General features: G+C 39.3%; 1 protein-coding gene across 1 annotated transcript; it reads right to left on the bottom strand.

Annotated features, from left to right (window-relative positions):
• Window positions 1-12,940: 12,940 nt before the first annotated feature.
• On the bottom strand, window positions 12,941-20,433 carry SSMEM1 (serine rich single-pass membrane protein 1). The gene is made up of 3 exons (XM_019750136.3): window positions 20,063-20,433; window positions 15,261-15,315; window positions 12,941-13,717 (listed from the first exon to the last, which is right to left on the bottom strand). The coding sequence occupies exons 1-3, from the start codon at window positions 20,243-20,245 to the stop codon at window positions 13,224-13,226; spliced, it is 732 nt and encodes a 243-aa protein (XP_019605695.3). The 5' UTR covers window positions 20,246-20,433; the 3' UTR covers window positions 12,941-13,223.

Here is a 20,433-nt window from a genome sequence, read left to right on the forward strand (position 1 = left end):
ACAGAGAAAGACAGATGCAATGTGATTTCACTTATATGTGGAATCTAAAGAACAAAACAAACAAACAAAAGAGAAACAAACTCATAGATACAGAGAGCATTTTGATGATTGCCATATTGGGCAGGCAGGGTTGAGGCTGAGTGTAAAAGGGGAAGAGATTAGGAAGTACAAAATGGTTGCTACAAAGCAGTCATGGGGATATAGAGTATAGCATAAGGAATGTAGTCAATAATACTGTAATAACTACGTATGGTGTCAGATGGGTACTAGATTTATCCAGGTGATAGATGGGAGGGAAGTTGGGGGGCAGGGTGGAAAAGGTGAAGGGATTAAGAAGTACAAATTGGTAGTTGCAAAACAGTCATGGGGATGTTAAGTAAAGCATAGGGAATATAGTGAACAATACGGTAATAACTGTGTAGAGTGCTATGTGACACTACACTAGTCAGAGGGATCACTTTGTAAATTATATAAATGTCTAACCACTATGCTGTACACCTGAAATTAATATAAAATAATACTGAATGTCAAAATAAGTAAAGTGCGAAAAAATGTCAACTCAAAAAAAAAAAAGGGAAATGAGACAGATCTTTATGAACAAACATGGAATGATATCAAAAATACATTTATAAGGAAAAAAGACAAGTGGTTGAATGGTGTGTGCTACAATTCAACCTTTGTAAGAAAAATAATATTTGCATAATTATCCCTGGCTATCCAAATCTATTTATTTCTAGATTCAGACAGCAAGAGTTAAAGTTTGGGTAATGAATTCAGGTAGTGAAGGATATTAAGTTTTCCAAATGTATTCAGCTCTGAAGTTTCAGATAGTGAATAACAAGACTTGAGATAAGGAGAAATATATCTCAAAATATTTATCTGAATCTGTTCAGTTCCTGGGTTTGGAAAGCAAGAGTTCAGCTTATTACATGTGTTTATGCACACACACAAAAATGGTCTGGAAAGAATACACATCGAACTGTTAGCAGTCATCATCTTTGGGATGGAATTTTCTTTTTAAACATAAATGTGTGATTTGAATTTCTTACAATGCACATGGGTATTCTAATCAGAAAACAACACAATAAAAATGTCATTTTTAGAAAAGCAGACTCTGGGAATGTGGCCACCTAATACAGCTATAATAAATACTTCAGTGAATATCCTTAAGTATGTATCTATATATATTTTTTGTGTATCTGAAAGAATATTTTTGTTGGACCAATTCTTAATAATGGAATTACTAGGTTACAAAGTGTGAGCATTTTTTATATTCTCAGGTTACCCTCCAAAGAAATTATACCAATTTTCTTTCTCACCAACATTGCTTTGAAGGGGCCTGATTTCCAATTTCCCACAACTGATATCATCAATCATTGAACCTATGTCAATCCAAAATAAAAAGACTATTTCAGGGTTTTATTTTGTATTTCTTTAATTATTTGTGAGGTTGAGCATCTTTTTATGTATTTATTGGTCATTTGGAATTCCTCTTCTGTGAACTTCCTATTTATACATTCTGACCTTTTTTCTTCTAAGTTGTTTGGCTTTCTCTTATTTTAAAACTCTTTATGTATTAGGAATATTAGGGCTTGCCCTAATTTTGTGTTCCTAAGTTTTTCTCAGTTTGTCTTTTCACTTTATTAACTGAGTTCCTCTCTCTCTCTCTCTCTCTCTCTCTCTCTCTCTCTCTCTCTCTCTCTCTCTCTCTCTCCCTCCCTCCCTCCCTCCCTCCCTTCACCCTCCCTCCCTCCCTCCCTCTGTCTCTATTTTTGTGCAGTCCAGGAATCAGTCTTTTCTTTTAAAGCTTCTGGATTTTATTTATATTAGGCTTGGAAAAGTCTTCCCTATTTTGAGATTAGGAAACTTTTTACTAGTGCCTTTTTTCTAGTGTTTTTATTGTTTCCTTGTTTTATCTTTCAATCTTGTTCCATCTGGAATTAATATTTATATAAAGAATTAGTTCACATCACCTTTCAGATATATTCTTCAGGAACATATTTTTCAGCATTTTATCTGTGTTTTTTTCAATTTTGATCCTTTTTTTTCCCCATAAATGAACAGTCAACAGGCTTAAGTCCAAATATGTGATTGATGCTAAAATGCATGTCTAACGATTTCCAGCTTTGTATCAACCAAACTAAATGTATTCAAATCTACTTTTCTTATCACTAATATCAACACATTTATTTTTCCATGTATAAATATCAAAGACTTCATATTCAAATAGTTGTACAAACACTGATGCACAAAGATATTGAAGCCATTAAAGTAAACAAGGCAGTTGTTTGAAAAGTTCATTCATGAGCTCAAATATAAAAATTCAAGTTCTGGGAGTTAAGTCAATGCATAGTGCCCAAAACTTCCAGCTACTTGAACATCAAACACATTGGAGGAAGGATTAGGGCTCATTACAGTAAGATATGATCAGGGCTACAACAGGGGCCTCAACTGTGGGAACCCAGCTTTTTTGGGAGAGTCACAGAAAATGTTACAGAGGGGTGATCTTTGAGACTGGTCTTAAAATTGAGGAAAGGTTCAACATTTGAAGAGTCCCAACATTTATAGGTTCGGTGACTGGCTTTTCAGACAGAGGAATCACATGTAGGAAGATGGCTAGGCTGGAAGGGGTTTCTTGAAGTCCTAATACCATCTTTCTCTACCCCTCCCAACTTCCCCTCATCAAAAGAGGGAAGGGTCTGATGCCAGACTTACACTTACTGATGGATGATTTGACCTCATTCACAATAAAAGTATTACTCCAACCCTACTTATGCATTCTATGCCTTCTTATCTTATCTTTAATTGTGCAATAAAGGCTTTGCCCTCTTTAAAGGAATGTCAGACAAGAGCAGAGCAGGTCAGGAAATTTTACAGGAGATGGCTGAATGGCCTGATTTTGTCCTTTGTGGTAACCTGGGGTAGCAGGTAGCCTTGGCTTCTCACTTGCAGAATGCATGTCCTCAGCTGGAGAAGGTGACAGTCTCCTTTTTATTAAGGCCTGGACCCTGCCCTCATACAAGTCACCTTCTTCCACACCTTCCCAGTTGCACTCCCTTCCTCAATCCAGCCCCATACCTCCCACCTAGTCCCAATACACTCGAATCATTATTAGACTGAAAAAAGTACTGTTTTCAATATTATTTAAAAACTTAATCCTACTTCCTCTACTCCCTGAGCCCCAAGACTCTGCACATTTGAAATTAATTAAAAGATTTTAATACCAGAACTCCCAACTTAGCAGTCATAAGTATATATATATTCCTGAATCTCCTATATAATTTATGAATTTTCTGAAAAGCGTGCTGTGTTGTACTCTTTAGGCAGTGGTGTGCTGAAGCCAGCTCACCAGAGCCAATTTGTTCATCTCTTCTCAACTCCACAATCAGTGATGTCACTTTGATAGCTTGAAATAAGCAAGAGTGAGAGTAATTATATCACGGAAATCAGCAAGGGCAACAAAATCAGAGCTTTTAACAATCAGAACCGATTGTTAAACATTTACCAACACACCACTATTTTAAAATTTTGGGGGGTTTCCAGTAATAGACACACACTTGAGCTAGCGTAAGCATAAAGGGGACTTTATTATAAGAATTAGCTAGCCAAGTGTCATGATGCCTATGAGTGGGTAAACAGATGGGCCTTAAGAAGTAACTGGAGGGGGCAGCTGGTTAGCTCAGTTGGTTAGAGCATGGTGCTCTTAACAATAAGGTTGCCAGTTCGATCCCCATATGGGCCATTGTAGGCTGAGCCCTCTACAACTAGATTGAAACAACTACTTGTCTTGGAGCAGGTGGGTCCTGGAAAAACACACTTAAAATAAATAAAAGTTAAAAAAAAAAAAAAAAAAAAAAAAGAAGTAACTGTAGCCAGAGACTTGAAAACCATCAGAACTTTCCATCACCTCTCTCTGCCCTTCTGTTTGTTTTGTTCTTTTCTTTAAGTTGCAACCGGTTTTCTCTGGTTGCCAGTCTACATGGAGGGAACTGTGAACATGAAAACCTGCTCTAAATCCAGTCACCTAAAGAGACTGATCTGTTTCCTGGTTCCAATGCCAAATTCTTAAGAAGGGATTCTGATGAGAAGGAAGTCCTACTGAAATCAATGTCTGGATGGGGTGAAAGTGGAGTAGGAAGAGGCAGAATCACACGTTTACCAACATTCTTGAGATTTGGAAAATAAGAGCCTCCTGGAAAGAAGAGGACTGAGGCAGTCAACTCAGAAAGGCCCACACACATTTATAAAGACTTTTTCTCAGCTGTTAATAGCTCCCATCATCATCACCACAGGCAAAACCACAGGCCCCATCAAAAGACTACATGCCCTTTATTCAGTATTTAATACCTGAAGCATTACAGAGCACCTTCTAGGCAAAGGAAGCTGCATTTAAAATTATCGAAGATAAGAAAATGACTAAGACCCTGTATTGGCTGCAAGTAATAGAAAAGCCAACTTAAAATGCTTAAACAGGACAGATCCGAGAGGACGGAGTAGATAAACACTATGCCTGCTTCCTTCCATGAACACATTAAAATTACAACTAAATTATAGAACAATTCAACCTGGAGAACAATCTGAAGTCATCCTGAACAGAAGTTTTATAACTAAGAATATAAAGAAGAAGCCACATCGAGACTGGTAGCAGGGCAGAGACGCAAAACGGGCTGGCCCCAAACCTCCGTGTGGTGGTAGGGAATCAGAAAGGATATCTCAGCCCTGGAGGTTCCCCCCGCCCCCCGAGGAGTGAGGGACCTCAGCCCCACACCAGCCTCCCCAGCCCCAAGTACTGGTGCCGGGAAGAGGAACCCCCACAACATCTGGCTGTGAAAACCAGAGGAGATTCTGGCTATACAGGTGGGACAGAAAACTGTGGGAAACCCAGACATTCTCTTAAAGGGCCCATGCACAGACTCACTCGCTTGCTGGTGCGCACCTTGGGCTCTGGCGGAGGGACAGTGACTCGTGGGGCATTGGAGGCATGTAGGGAGCGGAGTCAGGTGTGTGGCTTCGAGGTGAGAGGGCTGGAGGACAGTTGGCATTTTCCCTGTGTGGAATCCTCCTTCCGTGCAGCTGGCAGACGGACGCCATCTTTCTTGTGTTGAGCCCGCCCCTGATACTTATGGACAAATCTGAATCTGATTGGTCTGGTGAGCTCCGCTGCTCCGCCCTGCTGACTCAGCTGGGACCCCGCCCCACCCCACTCAAGCACTTTCTCTCGAGCAGCCAGCCCCGCCCACATTGCGCTCTTTCTTAGAAAACTATCTGTCTGCGGGCCCCAGGTAGGTGGCTACTGGCCTCAGTGCACTCTGCGGCCTTTGCTTAGTAGCTCCAGACTCAGCAATGGCACCAAACCAGAGTCTATATCAACCTCATGACCACAACTCTTCTTAATCTAGTGACTCCCTGAGACCACCTACCCCATGAGGCTTTATCAGTGGCTGAACCTTAGGGAGCCAATAAAATAGCAATAGCTCATATCTATCAACAATTACTTTCAAAGTAAATGGATTAAATGCTCCAATCAAAAGACATAGGAGGGCTGAATGGATAAGAAAACAAATCCCTTATGTATGCTGCCTACAAGAGACTCACATTAGACTGAAAGACACATACAGACGGAAAGTAAAAGGAGTTATTTCATGAAAATGGAAATAATTTTTTAAAAAGTTGGATAGCAATACTTACAGTAGACAAAACAGACTTTAAAACAAAGGTTATAACAAGAGATGAAGAAGGACCCAGTCATCCTACCTCTAGGTATTTATCCAAAGAAACTCAAAATGCTACTTTGAGGGGACCTGTGCATCCATACGTTCATTGCAACATTATTTACAATGGCCAAGATGTGGAGGCAGCCTGGCATCTATGGAAGAATGGATAAAGAGGAGGTGGTACATGTATACAATGGAATATTGCTTGGCCATGAAAGGGAATGGATTCTTGCCATTTGCGGAGCATGATTGGACCTGGAGGGTACTGTGCTGAGTGGAGTGTCAGACAGAGAAAGACAGATGCAATGTGATTTCACATATATGTGGAATCTAAAGAACAAAATAAATAACAACAAAAAAACAGAAACAAACTCATACATACAGAGAACATATTGATGATTGCCAGATGGGAGGGGGTTGGGTGTGTGGGTAAAAAAAGGGGCAGGGATTAAGAAGAACAAATTGGTTGTTACAAAGTAGTTATGGGGATGTACAGTATAGCCTAAGAAATATAGTCAATAATATTGTAATAACTATGTATGGTGTCAGATGGGTAGTAGACTACTCAGGGGGATCACTTCTTAAATTATATAAATGTCTAACCACCATGCTGTACACCTGAAATTAACACAAAATAATATTGAATGTCAACAGTAATTGAAAAATTTTAGAAGGGGGCAAAGGTAAAGGGGAAATAAGAGGTCCAAATTTCCAGGTATAAAACAAATAAGTCACGGGGATGTAATGTACAACGTGAGGAATATAGTCAATAATATTGTAATAGCGTGGTATGGAGTTAGATGGTTGCTGGACTTATCATGGTGATCACTTCTTTAGGTATATAACTGTTGATTAATTATTGTTTACCCCTGAAACTAATATAATATTGTATGTTAGCTATATTTTTAATAAAAATCTTTTAAAAAAATGCTTAAACAATAAGGGCACTATTCTTGCCTAATAAATAGTCAAATCGTAGGATGTTTCCAGACTTTGTGAATCCAGCAGCTCAGGACCTACTCTTTTCCATATTGTCGCTCTGACATGTTTAGAGTAATGCCTTTAGGGACATGGGTAGCTGTCACAGTTGCAGTCATCATGTGCAGACTTGACATCATTCACCAAACAAAAAAGGAACAATTCTTCCCTGGGTCTTTTTTAAGACTGAAGAAACTTTTCTCAGAATGCCCTCACCAGCAAACTAGAATTAGATCATGAACGCATGCATGAACCACTCGTTGACAAGGGGAACGGCACCACCATGGCTGGTTTAGACCAATTGGGACCTAACTCTAAGTCTTTAAGGGACGGCGGAACAATGGGACAAAATGAGGATCTGCTAGAATGGAAGGAAAACAATCAAAGGAGGCTGCCACAGACCCTTTCTGCATCTGAAGGGGTACAATCAGAGAAAAGAGACAAAAAGACTCTGGCCCTAAGTGGCATTTCTCCAAGCCCTTTTGTCTCTGACTCAACTCTGACCTGCCAGTCAGTCTTACTAACCCTGGCTGCAGACCCTTCCACTAGGATCTGGTTTTTATCTCCCCGCTTCCCCCTTTTGATTTATACTAATTAGTAGCAGAGTTGGCTCCCTGCCTGATGTTCTCGCTGCTAAATCAAGATTTTGAACACATGAAACTTCATGGTGAGAGAGGGCCTTAATAAACAAAGACAATTATAGACAACAGACCACTGTAATAAGGCAGCTTAAAGAACAGCCTGTGAAAGAAGCCAAGCTCAAAAGAAAAAACATGACTACAAAATAGTATTACCCAGGATTATAACATTTTTGTTGTGTTGTTTGTTTTTTTTTAATCCGGTATATCATGCTTTATCTTTTGTGCACTGAGTGGAAATCTGAAATGAGAAATAAGTTATTCAAACAAAGACAAGTATTTATGTTTTCGTAATACATCTTTTCCCAGCCAACTTCTTTAGGTCTCTCTAATAACTTACATTCTACATCCAAAAAACTTCAGTTTTCTATTTCTAGCTGTACCTTTGTTAAATTTAGATATAAAGTGCAGCTTTTTTACACCAAAAAGTGCCTATAATCTGATATTCAGTTGACATATAATAGATACCAAAAAAAGGCATTTTCTCTCTTTGTCTCCTTCTGCACCCCTGCATGTCTGTGCCTGATTTGTATTTCCCCTTACCCTCCCGTGTACCTCTGTGACCACATGTTCCTGACAGGTAGAGAATATCCAGGTGGCCTGGTACTTGGAAACTTGTCAGATGTTATTCAAAGCAATAAAGAACACATCATACAAGTCTTTGGTATATTGTTACAGGGAAACCCTGTTTAGAATTCACTAATTGGGAATTTGTGATAATTTGAGGAAGGGCTGGCTGAAGTTAACCTTTGTACTATCTATGGAAAAAAAAGAGAGAGAGGAGAGAGTTCACTGAAGTTCCGAATAGTGTAAACAAGATTGGAAGGGGAATAATTATCTACTTAAAAGAACCAGTTGTTTTGAAAAGCTTTAGAAGTATCCTTTTACATACAAACAGGGTAATTATGATTTAAACAAAGGCTGGCCTGTTTCTAAGTCTTCTTTGAAATGTCAATTACAAATTATTCTTGTCTATTCACCAAGGCTAAACCCACCCCTGTGTACCAGGCAACAGTTGGTTAGCTTGCTTCCACTTACTCTATTTGGAAATAATAAACCTAAAGTTCTTTTAAAGTAGTATAATTTAATTCAAGTTTTTCGCTAATCTAGACATTGGTCTATCTTCTAATGTGGATGAAGATTTTACTAATTACTTGCATATAACAAGCAGGAATGTGTGGCGTGACAACTGCCTTCACTAACTTAGTGGAATAGCTGGCTGATACAGAAAATCGACAAAGAACACTGCTCCAAAACAGTGGCTTTTATTTTTTACCTTACCGTAGTAAGACACACATTTCTCATTGCAACTGAGCACACACACACACACACACACACACACACACACACACAAACACACAGAAACAAAAACAATACTTACCCTTATTATGTGCAGTAGTCTGTTATTTTCTACTTATTTTCTAATAAATGCTAGTCACACCCACTAAATTGATTTCACAATCTATTAACAGGTCGCTGTTTTGAAAACACTACTCTAGAATCTGTTCAGAGAGTATTCCTTCGTGAGAGAAAGGGTTGGCAGTGGGGAAGAACTGTGGTTGCCATCTGGTTTTCTTGATGGTGTTGAAACAGGGCCCGGTTGGGATCCCGTAGTAGAGACCTCTCCATGTCCCCAGCCTCACCTTTCCTTGACCTGCCTATAGCTTAACAATAGATCATTCCCCTGTGGCTTGAGCTCTGAATGTCCCCTGTCCCAGTTCCATGTTTAGGAAAATTACCCTGAAAGTTATGATTAATACCCTTAGGCTTATTGATCACAATCTCTACGCTCTAGCATTCTTTCCAGATTTTCCCTTAAATACCCTAAGCCGGTCTGAGAATGCTTAGGCAGTGTTTGAAGGTCCGATCACCGGTGCTCTGACAATAAAGGCATATCCTACAGCCCAACTCCTGTGTCGGTCTATTGGCTGAGCGGTGCAGGCAGCATGAGCCCCGGGACTCAGTTGCTCTCCAGTTTCAGTGTTCTCTCCCCATTCGCCTTCTCCAAATATTTGGTCATCAGCCTCACTTCTCTAGTCACTCCTGCCTCTTGTTTCTTGACACTTAGTGCAAAGCTCATTCCCACCCTCACCAACCCTTCCAGCTCATTTTCCATTCCCCCCCTTTTGTCAAAAGACCAGTCTGAACTCCTGACAGAGAAGCTGGCCAGACTGACCCCCTGCGGAGGACGCAAGCTGATGCGGTGCAGCCTTTCCACCAGCAGTGTGAGCCCTGTCCAGCTTTAGGGAACTGTCCCCATCTTTGCTCAGGTTCTGACTCTTAGTTCCATTTTCTGTTATCAGGCCTCTGTTCTCCTTGGACTGGGTTTGGTATTTGGCATTGTTCTCCCAGGTGCTTATCTAATCGCTCTCCACTGAAAACATGGATAACGTATGATCATTACGGTAAAAACAAAACTTTTGTGGTCAGACAAGACCCAGCTCCCCACACTCACAGCTGTAGGATCTTAGATATATGAGTATCATTTCATTTCCTTAAGCCTCAGTTTCATCATCCATAAAGTTGGGAAAAATATTCTGCAGGCTTGTGAAGGATAAATAATCCTTATGCTTACCTTATGGGTGACATATGGCAAGCACTCTCTAAAGGTTACTATTATCAGTATTATTATTGTTGCTGTTTTTGTTATTTAGATTTGACCTACTGGCTCATCTCTCCTCCTACCAAAACCACACCCCTCAGTCCTCAAGGGTAGATACTGGTTCAGAGTTTGAGACTGTCTATGCTGTAGCTATACTTCCCAGCTCCCCCATGCCCCAACCCGTCCCAATGCCTTCTCTCATTCTTCGCCACATCCATCTCAGTTGGGCTTTTCCCTGCATCCTATAGTTCCCTGCATGGCAGGTCCTGATGAGAAATTTCATTCCTGATATAGATGGACATTACTACAGACGTCAGTTCTGATTTGTTAGCTGCATGGAAAGGCCACAGACCGGTAAGACACAAGCTTAAGAATGTTATGCCTCCTCTCAAGCAAGCCACCGAAACAGGTCGTCACCTTCTGCCATAAGAACCGAGGCAGCCTAGTTTACCCCATTCAGCAAGGAGGGACTGAAAAGGACACTTGTTATGCAGTTTGGGGACCCCACCCTGACAGCTCACACCAGACTCTGCGTATAAGCAACATCCAGCCAAGAGGAATGTCTGCAGCCCTGGTTCCCAGAATTGTCTCCCACCTCGCTGGCCCTGGACTTCGCCCATTAATCCAGTTCCAACGTGCCTGGCTATGCTTTTGCTCCTTATCCCATGCCCTTGCCTTATTCCTTTGATCCAGTGCATTTCTTCCTCTGGCTTTGGATGTCCTTCCAGCTATGTGTGGCCTCTGTTTGGGGTTTAATGTATTTACAGATTACCCTTGTTAATCCCCTCATATTTACAGGCCCTGGTTTAACTCAACCCTGATTCCTTCTTCCCCTAGGCGGCTGTCTCTCACCCCCTAACACTGATCTGTTCTAGCCCCATGGATAAGACCATGAAAAGTAGCAGTCTTTGATATAAATGCCTCTTCAGATAGCAGTGTCATTTGTTTATGTTCCAAATCCACAAGCAAAACATTTGGGGAATGTGCCATTGCTCTGTTATCTAGAAAAGTCATCCTTTCCTGGTGAGATTATATCTGCTGGGACATCACTTACAGCTGTGGAGGAGATGGTGGTGAACTTACCTTAAAGTGAGGAGCTTCCATCTTCAGAGAATAATGGGTAAAATCATAGTATAATTAAGAGCCCAAATGCTGAAGCCTGAAGACTTGGGTCTAAATCCTACCTCTGCAACTATTCTATATTGTGAGCTTAGTTATTTGCTATGTTTTTGTTTGGGGGGTTTTCTTTGTCTTGGTGCTATTTAGATAAACAAGACAAGCATCTTGATCATAGCAAGTTAAAGAAATAACAGAATTATTCACTAAGTTTTAGATACTGACCTCTGTCCTGCTTCTCTGCCCCTGCCCAGCTCCTCCTTTCATGAATCTCTTTGTATAGCAATTCAACTGAATTATTTATGTCATGTTGTCTGGCACTATGTTGGGTCACAGAGACACAGAGGTGACAAATCACAGTCTCTACCTTTAAGGGTAGATAGATATATATAGGGGACAGAAAGACTTACAAATATATTCGTTAAAATGTTAAGGATTCCGAGATGGGGGACTTTTCAAGGTACCCTGGAATATAAGGCAGGGCATAGTGAGTTTTCCTGAAGAAACACATGCAGGAGGGTGTTGAGAAGCAAAGGAAGTCTCCAGGAAAAGTTTGCTGCTTGAGCTGAATCTTGAAGTTATCCTGTCTTTCACCCACAGCCTCAGACCTATTTCAATCCTGAAGCAATCTGAATAAAAAACCTCCATAAGCTTAGAAATGACACCCCGTCCTGGATTCTAATGGTCTAGTTCCAATGGTTGGGGCTCCCACATTGCCTCCCTGGTCTCTTTGTTGTAATCAGTTAAAGAAGCTGCTATTATCAAAGTGACTCCTGAGCCCAAGTCAGAGCTCTGTGATCTCTCCGCCCTAAAAGGCTCAGTCTTTAGTATTATGTTGCAATCTTTATCATATGTAGTGCTTAAGTCCTCCCTTAAGATTTAAAGCCCTTCTTTGAAGTCTAGCCCAGTGACCAGAGTCTCTGCTGCTTATCTTGTCCTGACCAGCCCTCTTCTCTGGGATCTGGGTTTTGCTTTATACCCCAGCTGGGGGTTCTGCCATCCATCTAGAGAATGTTCTCCAGAATGGCCACCCACCTACCTAGGCCTCCTGAATACCCCATTGCTGGGTCCCCATTTAACACAGCACCAGCTATGTCTGGGTTGCAGCTAACTTGCAACAAAGACTCTCTCTTTGACCAAACTGTAGTTAGTCTCCTCTGAGCCCTGTTCTGGACCAGGTCTCAACTTTAGTGCCCATCCTGTCTTTGGCTTACCCAGCCCAGTGGTCACAAGAATACTGCTAAGTAAGTTTAGTGAGAGTCCCTCACCCTTGATATCTGATCAAGTTCTTCATCTTCCATCTTGAATGTATAAGTCCTTGGCCGGCCGTTAGCAAGAATCCTATTAGATCAGTTTAGCAGGAATCCCCCCAGTAATTTCTCCTAGTAATTTCCTATCCACTGACCCCCTTACCTTACTCTTTGGCTATAAATCATTGCTTGTTCTTGCTGTATTGGAAGTTGAGCTTGATTTCTCTCCTCCGGTGCAACAGATTTGACCCTTATTACAATAGTCTTGAATAAAGTTTTTAACAAATGTCAAAATAATTTTTACCCTTTTAACAAATGTCAGAATAATTTTTTCTTTAACATTTGCCATGCACTTTGCACAATAACCATGGACAGCCCCCTGGGTCTGCTTTCCTTCCGTGGTCTACTCTAGGAATAAGAGATCTTACTCCAGGCTCTTGACCTCCTCTCCTCCTCACCAGCCTCTAGCTGAGACCTGTGCAGCAATGCAGCTCAGGTAGTCAGTCACCTGGTAATATGAACCTAGAGAATATGGGCCAATTCTAACCAACTTTATCAGGTAATTGAAACATAGGAATAAATGTAAATGGTTTCTGAACATAAATATATTTTCAAAGAGCTTTCTTATTAGTATTACAGACATAAACGAAATACATACACTCAAGGAATAAAATATCTGTCCTGTGCTCTAGTGAACAAAAAAAAAATCACAGTGGATGCAGTTCTCTGATGCTCCAGTGGTGCCATAAACAAATTCATTGACCTGTTTCCGGACAAAGAATTATCTGCAATGGGTTCCAAGTATTTTTTGTTGTTAGTTGAGAGACTTTATTATAAAAGCCTCCTCACCTACAGATCTGGTGATTTTTCATGTTTTATTTATCTCTTTCATTTGGCTTCAAGTAAGGTAAGGACTTGAGGAAATTCAAAATTTACCGTATTTTGTTTTAATATCAGGTACAGAATTTTCCTCTTGAATATCTCTCTTCATTAGGGCTGTTACTGAAGTGTTTTGAAGGAAATGACGTGTCAACCATTCATTGGTTCTCGAGGCTTTGCAGTGGAGGCAGGGCCTTTCCCTGACTTGATAACTTCCCACATTCTTTTGCCTCCAAGCTTTATTTTTTCTCTTAACATTGGTGGGGGATGGGGTTTCACTTTCACTTTCCTTCCATGAGGAGGTTCCCGAGTTAGATTCTTCGCTGCAGTACTCAGTAGTATCACTGTCAGGTTGGGTCTGATTCACCTGGCTGAATTGAGAATGTTGCTTGGCTCGTCTGCGTTCAAGATAGGTATGGATCAAAGCCACTTCAGAGTCAGTTACAGGGGTCAATTTGTTCTGCTTTGGTTTTTTCATCATTTGTAAAGTGTCCCAGGTACCATGTTTGTTTGGCCACTTATAGGAAGTATCTTTGCTTGCTAATAACCAATGAAACAAATCAACAAGTTAGGCACATTGTTGGTTACTATACCTTCAGGTTACCTATTAGCCTATGACATGTGCGGGCTTACTCTTAGTTGCCCTTTGCCAAGCCACTGCTTTTCTCTACTTATTTGCAAGTGTTGGCAGCTGACTGCATTTTCCAGTACAACACCAAACCCGCCAAAGACCAGAAATGTCAAATAGATGCTTGACGTATTACTTTTGAAGTTTCATGGACCCTGATATAAGATCAAGGGGAAAGTCTCCAAACTTTTCCAGAGAAGGACACTTTTTTCCTTTGCCCTGAAGTCTTAAAGATTCAAGTATGTATATGAATGTGATTTGGGTAGCAGGAAACGGAAAAGAATCTTTTCTTTATACAGTGGTGTCCTGGAGGTGGTTTGCAGCTGCCAGCTCGCAAGAGCTTGATTGTTAAGCTTCCAGGAATTTTGAGAGTTGTTAAACAAAGCCATTAGTAAAAATTAAATTATCCAAATTTACCACTAAGTCAATTTATTACAAATAAAAATAATGCTCAAAACATCACTTCCTAATTATTTTATTATGATGTATGCTCTTGAAGTTATTTGTCTGCTGTTATCTGGATGTTGGAAATACCATGGAATGATGTGCTACTGGGCATCTCTTCCCAACTCCATGTTCAATAACATCATGTTGGTAACTTGAAATCAGTTTGTACGGGATAAAAATCAACACGCACTGAAAATCAGTGCTTGATTTATGGTTTGGTTGACTGTCTAGTCTTAAAGTGATGAAGCACATGTTACTGACATAGATGACCTTTTAAAATGTCATGTTTATAGACACTACATTGTAAATAGCACCCAAAAATGAAAAAAAAACATTATTCCAGAGCATTCTAAAACTATTATCCAATTCAGCAAAGAAGTCACTCACATCACTGACAACTAAGTTAAGTTCCAACATACATCTTATTTCATCTTACTCTTTAACTTAAGGGAAAGTAGCATTCATATTGGAACTACACTTGTTCATTAATTGCAGCCATAGGTTGGCTCAGGCTGAAGAATCTGGCAAAAAATCAAGGAAAGTATTTTGTGAAAATCAGTAATCTCTATGAAATTTACCATAAAGAGTATTATATGTTTTATTATTTGCAAATTGTGCAATATACATGCTTCATATCAGTAATTTTTTTTACAAAAATATGTACACACATTTTTGGAGAGCCAGTTGTTAACCATTTTCCAGCACACCGCTGCTTATATAGGTTATTGGAAAAGATGTCACTTACAGCTAGTAATACTGTAGAAACTCTAATCCTAAAGGTATGTAAAAGGGAAGCTGTGTGAAGAGAGAATGCTGAGGAATGAACAGAGAACTTGATCTTTATCTGCCAGTAATTTATAGCCTCTGCTAAAGGAGGTAAGTTATCCTGCCCTACAGCAAGGAGCTCATCCAGTGGCCACCACAGGATGGGGAGGCCCTAGAACACTTTCCAGACTCAGCACATATTTCTCTCATCATAGTCCAATACTAATATGCAATTGCTCTCACCTTTACTTACGGAAGTGCTTGGCCCGGTGTCTTCATCCTTTTTCTTCTCAGACATCTATTTCAGAAATATAGATTAGTGATAGTGACCTTACATCATCCACACCCTCCTAGTCCCAGTTAGTACGTACGGATACAAAAGTTGCACATGGAGAAGGCTGATAGGAAAAACATGGATTCGTTTAAACTATGGTGTGGGAGGAGAGTTCTACGGATACTGAGAAGCACCAGAAAGATGAACGAGCAGGTCCTACAGCAAATTAAGCCTGAAGCATTGCTGGAGACAAAAATGCAAAACTGAAACTGTCCTTCTTTCGGCACATCACAAGAAGGCAAGGTTTTTTGGAAAAGACACCACTGCTGAGAAAAACAGAAGGCAGCAGGAAAAGAGGAGAACCAAGTATGAGACGGATTGATTCCAGAAAAGAAGCCATAGGTCTGAGTCTATGAGCAGGGCTGTGAGGATGGGACATGGTGGACGTCACTCATTCAAGGAATTGGAGCCAACACAATGGCATGTAACACACACAATAGTTATTTCAGTTGGTTGTTTTTCACTCACATATATACTTGTTAAAAAATACTATTGCCTTAGGCCCTTTACAATGACTAATTTTAATCATTCGGTGCAGTTCAGTAGATACTTATTGAGTTCCTATTATGGTGATCGCATTTCTACTGCATTAGGAAGACCATGCTTTGGTAGCAGAACCTACCAAAATGTGTTGAACCAAGCAAAATGGAAAAAGGCTTGGGAGAAAATAACACTGATAAGGAGCTATAGGTTATAAAGTTTTCCTGTACTCACATTATAGAAAAATATTGTTTAAATATCATTTAAAAAAACAGATTTGATTGTAGTAGGATTAGTTTTAAATTACTTTTTAAATGACATTTTATCAGGTCATATTATCGATAATTATTTCAGAACTTTACCTGAATTCGTATACTTACTATCTCCCAAATCCTTCAAAAACTTTCCTCCAAAATGCAACCATAATATATTATCTGTGAATATGGCAACCAGAATAAATGATTTCTCTGAATAGTTCCAACTTCAAATATTCTGCCCCAATACTCCGTAAATATATTTGTCCCATTTTTTGGGGTCAGTGTACCCCTTTCTGATGCTGAAAATGGTTTTGCCAAATGATATAAACATAAAGCACCTCTTCCAGAATGTATCAAAAACTTTAGAGGGCGGCATGTTGGCTCAGTCGTTAGAGGACAGTACTCATAACACCAAGGTCACCAGTTCAATTCCCTCATGGGCCAGTGAACTGCGCCCTCCACAACTAGATTGAAAACAATGACTTGACATGGAGCTGATGGGTCCTGGAAAAACACATTGTTCCCCAATATTCCCCAATTAAAAAAGGAAACAAAACACAAAACAAAACAAAAACACTTTAGGATAGAAAAAAATCATAACATTTTTGACAAATAATAATTCCTCTGCAAATGTATCAGGAAATAATTCCCAAAAGAGAGAAAGTTTTGTGTACAGAAATACTCATCACAGTGTAATTAGGATAATAGAAAATACAAAATTCAAAAGTAGACAGTAGGTTAATAAATTATGGTACAATTATACAATCATATAATATATATTTGTAAAAATTATTATAACAAAAGTATGTCATAACATGAGGAAATAAATATATTAAGTTAAAAAATGAGGTGTAAATTCATATAATCAGCATGATCACAGTTAGCTAAAAATATGGGGAAAAGAAGACTTTAAGGGATGTACATAAGTATTAGCAATGGCTAGCTTTGAGTGGTGAAAGTAATGTTTTCTTTTCTTTTAATTAAAGTTTATTGGGGTGACAATTGTTAGTAAAGTTACATGTTTTAAGTGATTTTTTTCCTTCTAATATTCCTACAATGAGGAAAAAAATGAATTTATATAGAAAATCAAACTTCCTTTGGGTTAAAAAGTGCCATACTTGTGCAAATCCTTCACCCATTCCTTTCTTAATATCTGATCTCTACAACAGTAGGCAAGTATCTTGAACGAGGTACTTCTTTGCTTTTTGGGTTACTGCAATCATTCCCTGAAAACCTTAAGAGTGGAATCCTCTTTTAAGGTACCTCTTTTTAAAAAATGTTTTTTGGGGGGACTTAGTTTAAATTTAATTTATATAAAGATCATTATTAAAAGATTAGACATTTGTAAACCTAAAAGTTAATAGTAGTTGGTTATGTCTATGTAATCTGGAGTGCTTTTTATTCATTTTTTTCTACTTTCTTATAATTTCCACATTTTCCATAATGCGTAGCTTTGTAATGGAGGGGGAAAGTGTTTAAAAACACTTATTAGGTTTACATCATTTTCAAGGAAACCTTCCATATTTGATTTGATGTCAAATCAAAATATAATCACAAAATCAAAAGAAAGATTTTGCATCCAGCTAAGAGGAATCACATGAACTGTGGTCACCGAAAGTGTTTTACTAACTGTCTTTTGTGACTCAGTGAGTGAAAAGAGCAGCAATGCCTGACCTAAGGGGTAGGTTAAAACAAAAGAGAAATCTGGGCTTTGGCTACGCCTTCGTGCCACTAACCAACTGTGTGACTTTTTTTTTTTTTAATTTTTATTGGGGAATATTGGGGAAGAGTGTGTTTCTCCAGGGCCCATCAGCTCCAAGCCATTGTCCTTCAATCTAGTTGTGGAAGGCGCAGCTCAGCTCCAAGTCCAGTCACCATTTTCAATCTTTAGTTGCATGGGGTGCAACCCACCGTCCCATGTGGGAATTGAACCAGAAACCCTCTGTTGTTAAGAGCTCTCTCTCTAACAAACTGAGCCATCCGGCTGCTCCAACTGTGTGATTTTACAAAGCTGCTTACCTCCTATTTCTTCCACTTAACAGCTCAATTTCCATATATGCAGAATGAGGAGCTTGAACTGGGTATTGTTTGGGAAAATTCCAGCACTAGCAGTCCGAATGAACACCAAAGAAATATATAAACTAAACAGTATACATAGTCTCTGAAGGCAAAAGGGTAAATGCATCTTTAAAAGTGGCAAATCCAGAGGCAATCAATGTGCTTCGTGTTTAAGGATAATTACCACCACATTTCCATCACGCTTTTACCATGACTTCAAGGGTTGTAAATAAAGGCTCAGAGTTTAGCAGAGAAAAGGAAGTTCAAAGTGAAGGGAAAATTCCATCCTCCTTGACTAGTTCTCATATGGTTCTCAGATTTCAAATCTGGGACCCTTCAGAAGAAGCAGTTCAGCCGATTTTAGCTGCCATAAGGGAACAAAGTGAAAGACGAAACCTCTAACATAATTAAGGTTTTAATCAGCACCGAATAGATTTAATTCAACATTTCAACTATGCTTTGAAGCAAACAAATGATATGGCAGGAAACTTGGGTCTCTTGCCCCCTCTGTCACTAACCACTTGTGTGAGATTGGACAAGTCACTTAATTTATTTGGGCCTTATCAATTAAAAACAGGAGAGATATTGCTATCTTACTTGCCTACAAACAGGAGACTGAACCATATGCTCTCTTGGGGTCCTTGAAGCTCAGAGCTCTATGATTCCATAGAGCTGATGCAAGCAAGGGAGCAAAAGAATAGCTTAGACCTCGTAAGTGGTCTTCATGATGAAATCGCCAGGAATCAATTTCAATTTTTTGTTAATTTTCTAAAGTAGCTTTTCTTGCCAGACCAGACAAATTCAATATACTTAGCTAGGGAGTCTAAGATATGTATAAGCTATCACTATTCTAAATCTCCTTTTGGCAGAGTATCTACCTTAGGAAGCATTTAGACTTAAGATGAAACTTCTCAGGGGGAGGAGATGGTGAGGGAAGAGTCTTCGAGTAGTAGAACGGAATCCCGCTGGCATAGACATAACATACCTCCTCCTTTCCATCTACAGCTGAGATAGCACTAAGTCTAGCTGACCATTGCGAGCCCAGTGCTCTGGCTATAATGCTAAACGGTGGTGGTTAGATTAATCATCAGCCAGGTATTAATGGCCAGCAAGGATTCCGCGTCAACGATTTGTAAGAGCTTAGTTACTCATAACATGTTGGAGCACCACAGTCCTGAAAAAGCAGGCTGTCTCTTTCCTAAGAGAATGGCATTTTCTTCTGCTACCAGGTGATCTAGAGTGGTGACTTCAGTTCTGTTTAGTTTAGTTCTGCAGCTTATTCTATGCGGAGAGTATATTGCCCCCTTCTAAAATCCCCAAAAGGCTACACCGTGTATCCTATAAATACAACATTTTTTTTTGTCTGTGATTAAAATTACATGGCTACAAAAGGAATTTGGAGGTCATTAACCAGTAGGGAAGTTTATCCCAGCATTACACAGCCTATGGACAAACTGCAAACAACCTAAATATCTCAAAATTACAGATTTGTTATAGTGCAACCACAAGAAAAAATCATGCAGTCACTAAGAGTGCTGCTGCGTGAAAGTAATTTGGAGAAGTGTTACACTATAATATTGTTTTAAAAAGCAGAATATGAAATATATACTATAATATATTGCCTATCATGTAAGATCAAAGATAGATATATTGGAATAGAGAAAAAGAAAGAAAAAAAAAAGAACATACTCCAAAATGTTAACAGTGGTTATTTCAAAAAATAGGATTATAGTAGTTTAAGTTTTCTTCTCCAACTTTTTCTACATTCTTGGATTCTCTAGAATGAGATTACATTATTTTTAAAACTAGAAAACAAACTTTAAAAACTAGTTTCATCACATTGAAGTGAATTTATTTTATGGAAAACCCCTAGTATACAGTAAACACATTACTTTAAATGAAAAAGGATATCCTACCCAGCTAGAAGCCCGAGAGAAGAACATCAAGACCAATATAATGACAAAATACCAAAGCAGGAAGCTCCCTATTGCCCCACAAGAGTCATCCTTCCGGCACTGATAATCTTGATTTGGAATGGTAAAACTTAAAGGTATGGGAGGAGGATCCACCTCCCAAAATAAGGAAAAAAGATCTCCCATGATGGCTTCTTGCGTCAGAAATAAAACATGCTCCAAGGGATAAAGATGACTGGGAAGTACTTCACTCCATGTGTATGACAATTTCCTTGGCAACCTATTATGACATACACTTCAGCATCTGTAACAGGAACTGACAAACACTTCTTGGATTTCTAAGTTTTGGGGAAGATTTATCTGAATTACCTCTA

The sequence above is a fragment of the Rhinolophus sinicus genome, chromosome 8, assembly GCF_057876585.1.
Source record: "Rhinolophus sinicus isolate RSI-liver-muscle chromosome 8, RSI-T2T, whole genome shotgun sequence".
NCBI lineage: Eukaryota > Metazoa > Chordata > Mammalia > Chiroptera > Rhinolophidae > Rhinolophus > Rhinolophus sinicus.

Excerpts from the sequence above, each read along its gene's own strand:
- SSMEM1 (XM_019750136.3), bottom strand. The coding sequence starts at position 20,245 with ATGGGAGATCTTTTTTCCTTATTTTGGGAGGTGGATCCTCCTCCCATA. Across the intron at positions 15,316-20,062 it reads TCTCTCGGGCTTCTAGCTGG|ATGTCTGAGAAGAAAAAGGA; the intron begins GTAGGATATCCT and ends TTTCTGAAATAG. Across the intron at positions 13,718-15,260 it reads AAGCACTTCCGTAAGTAAAG|CAAGCAAAGATACTTCCTAT; the intron begins GTGAGAGCAATT and ends ATTGGTTATTAG.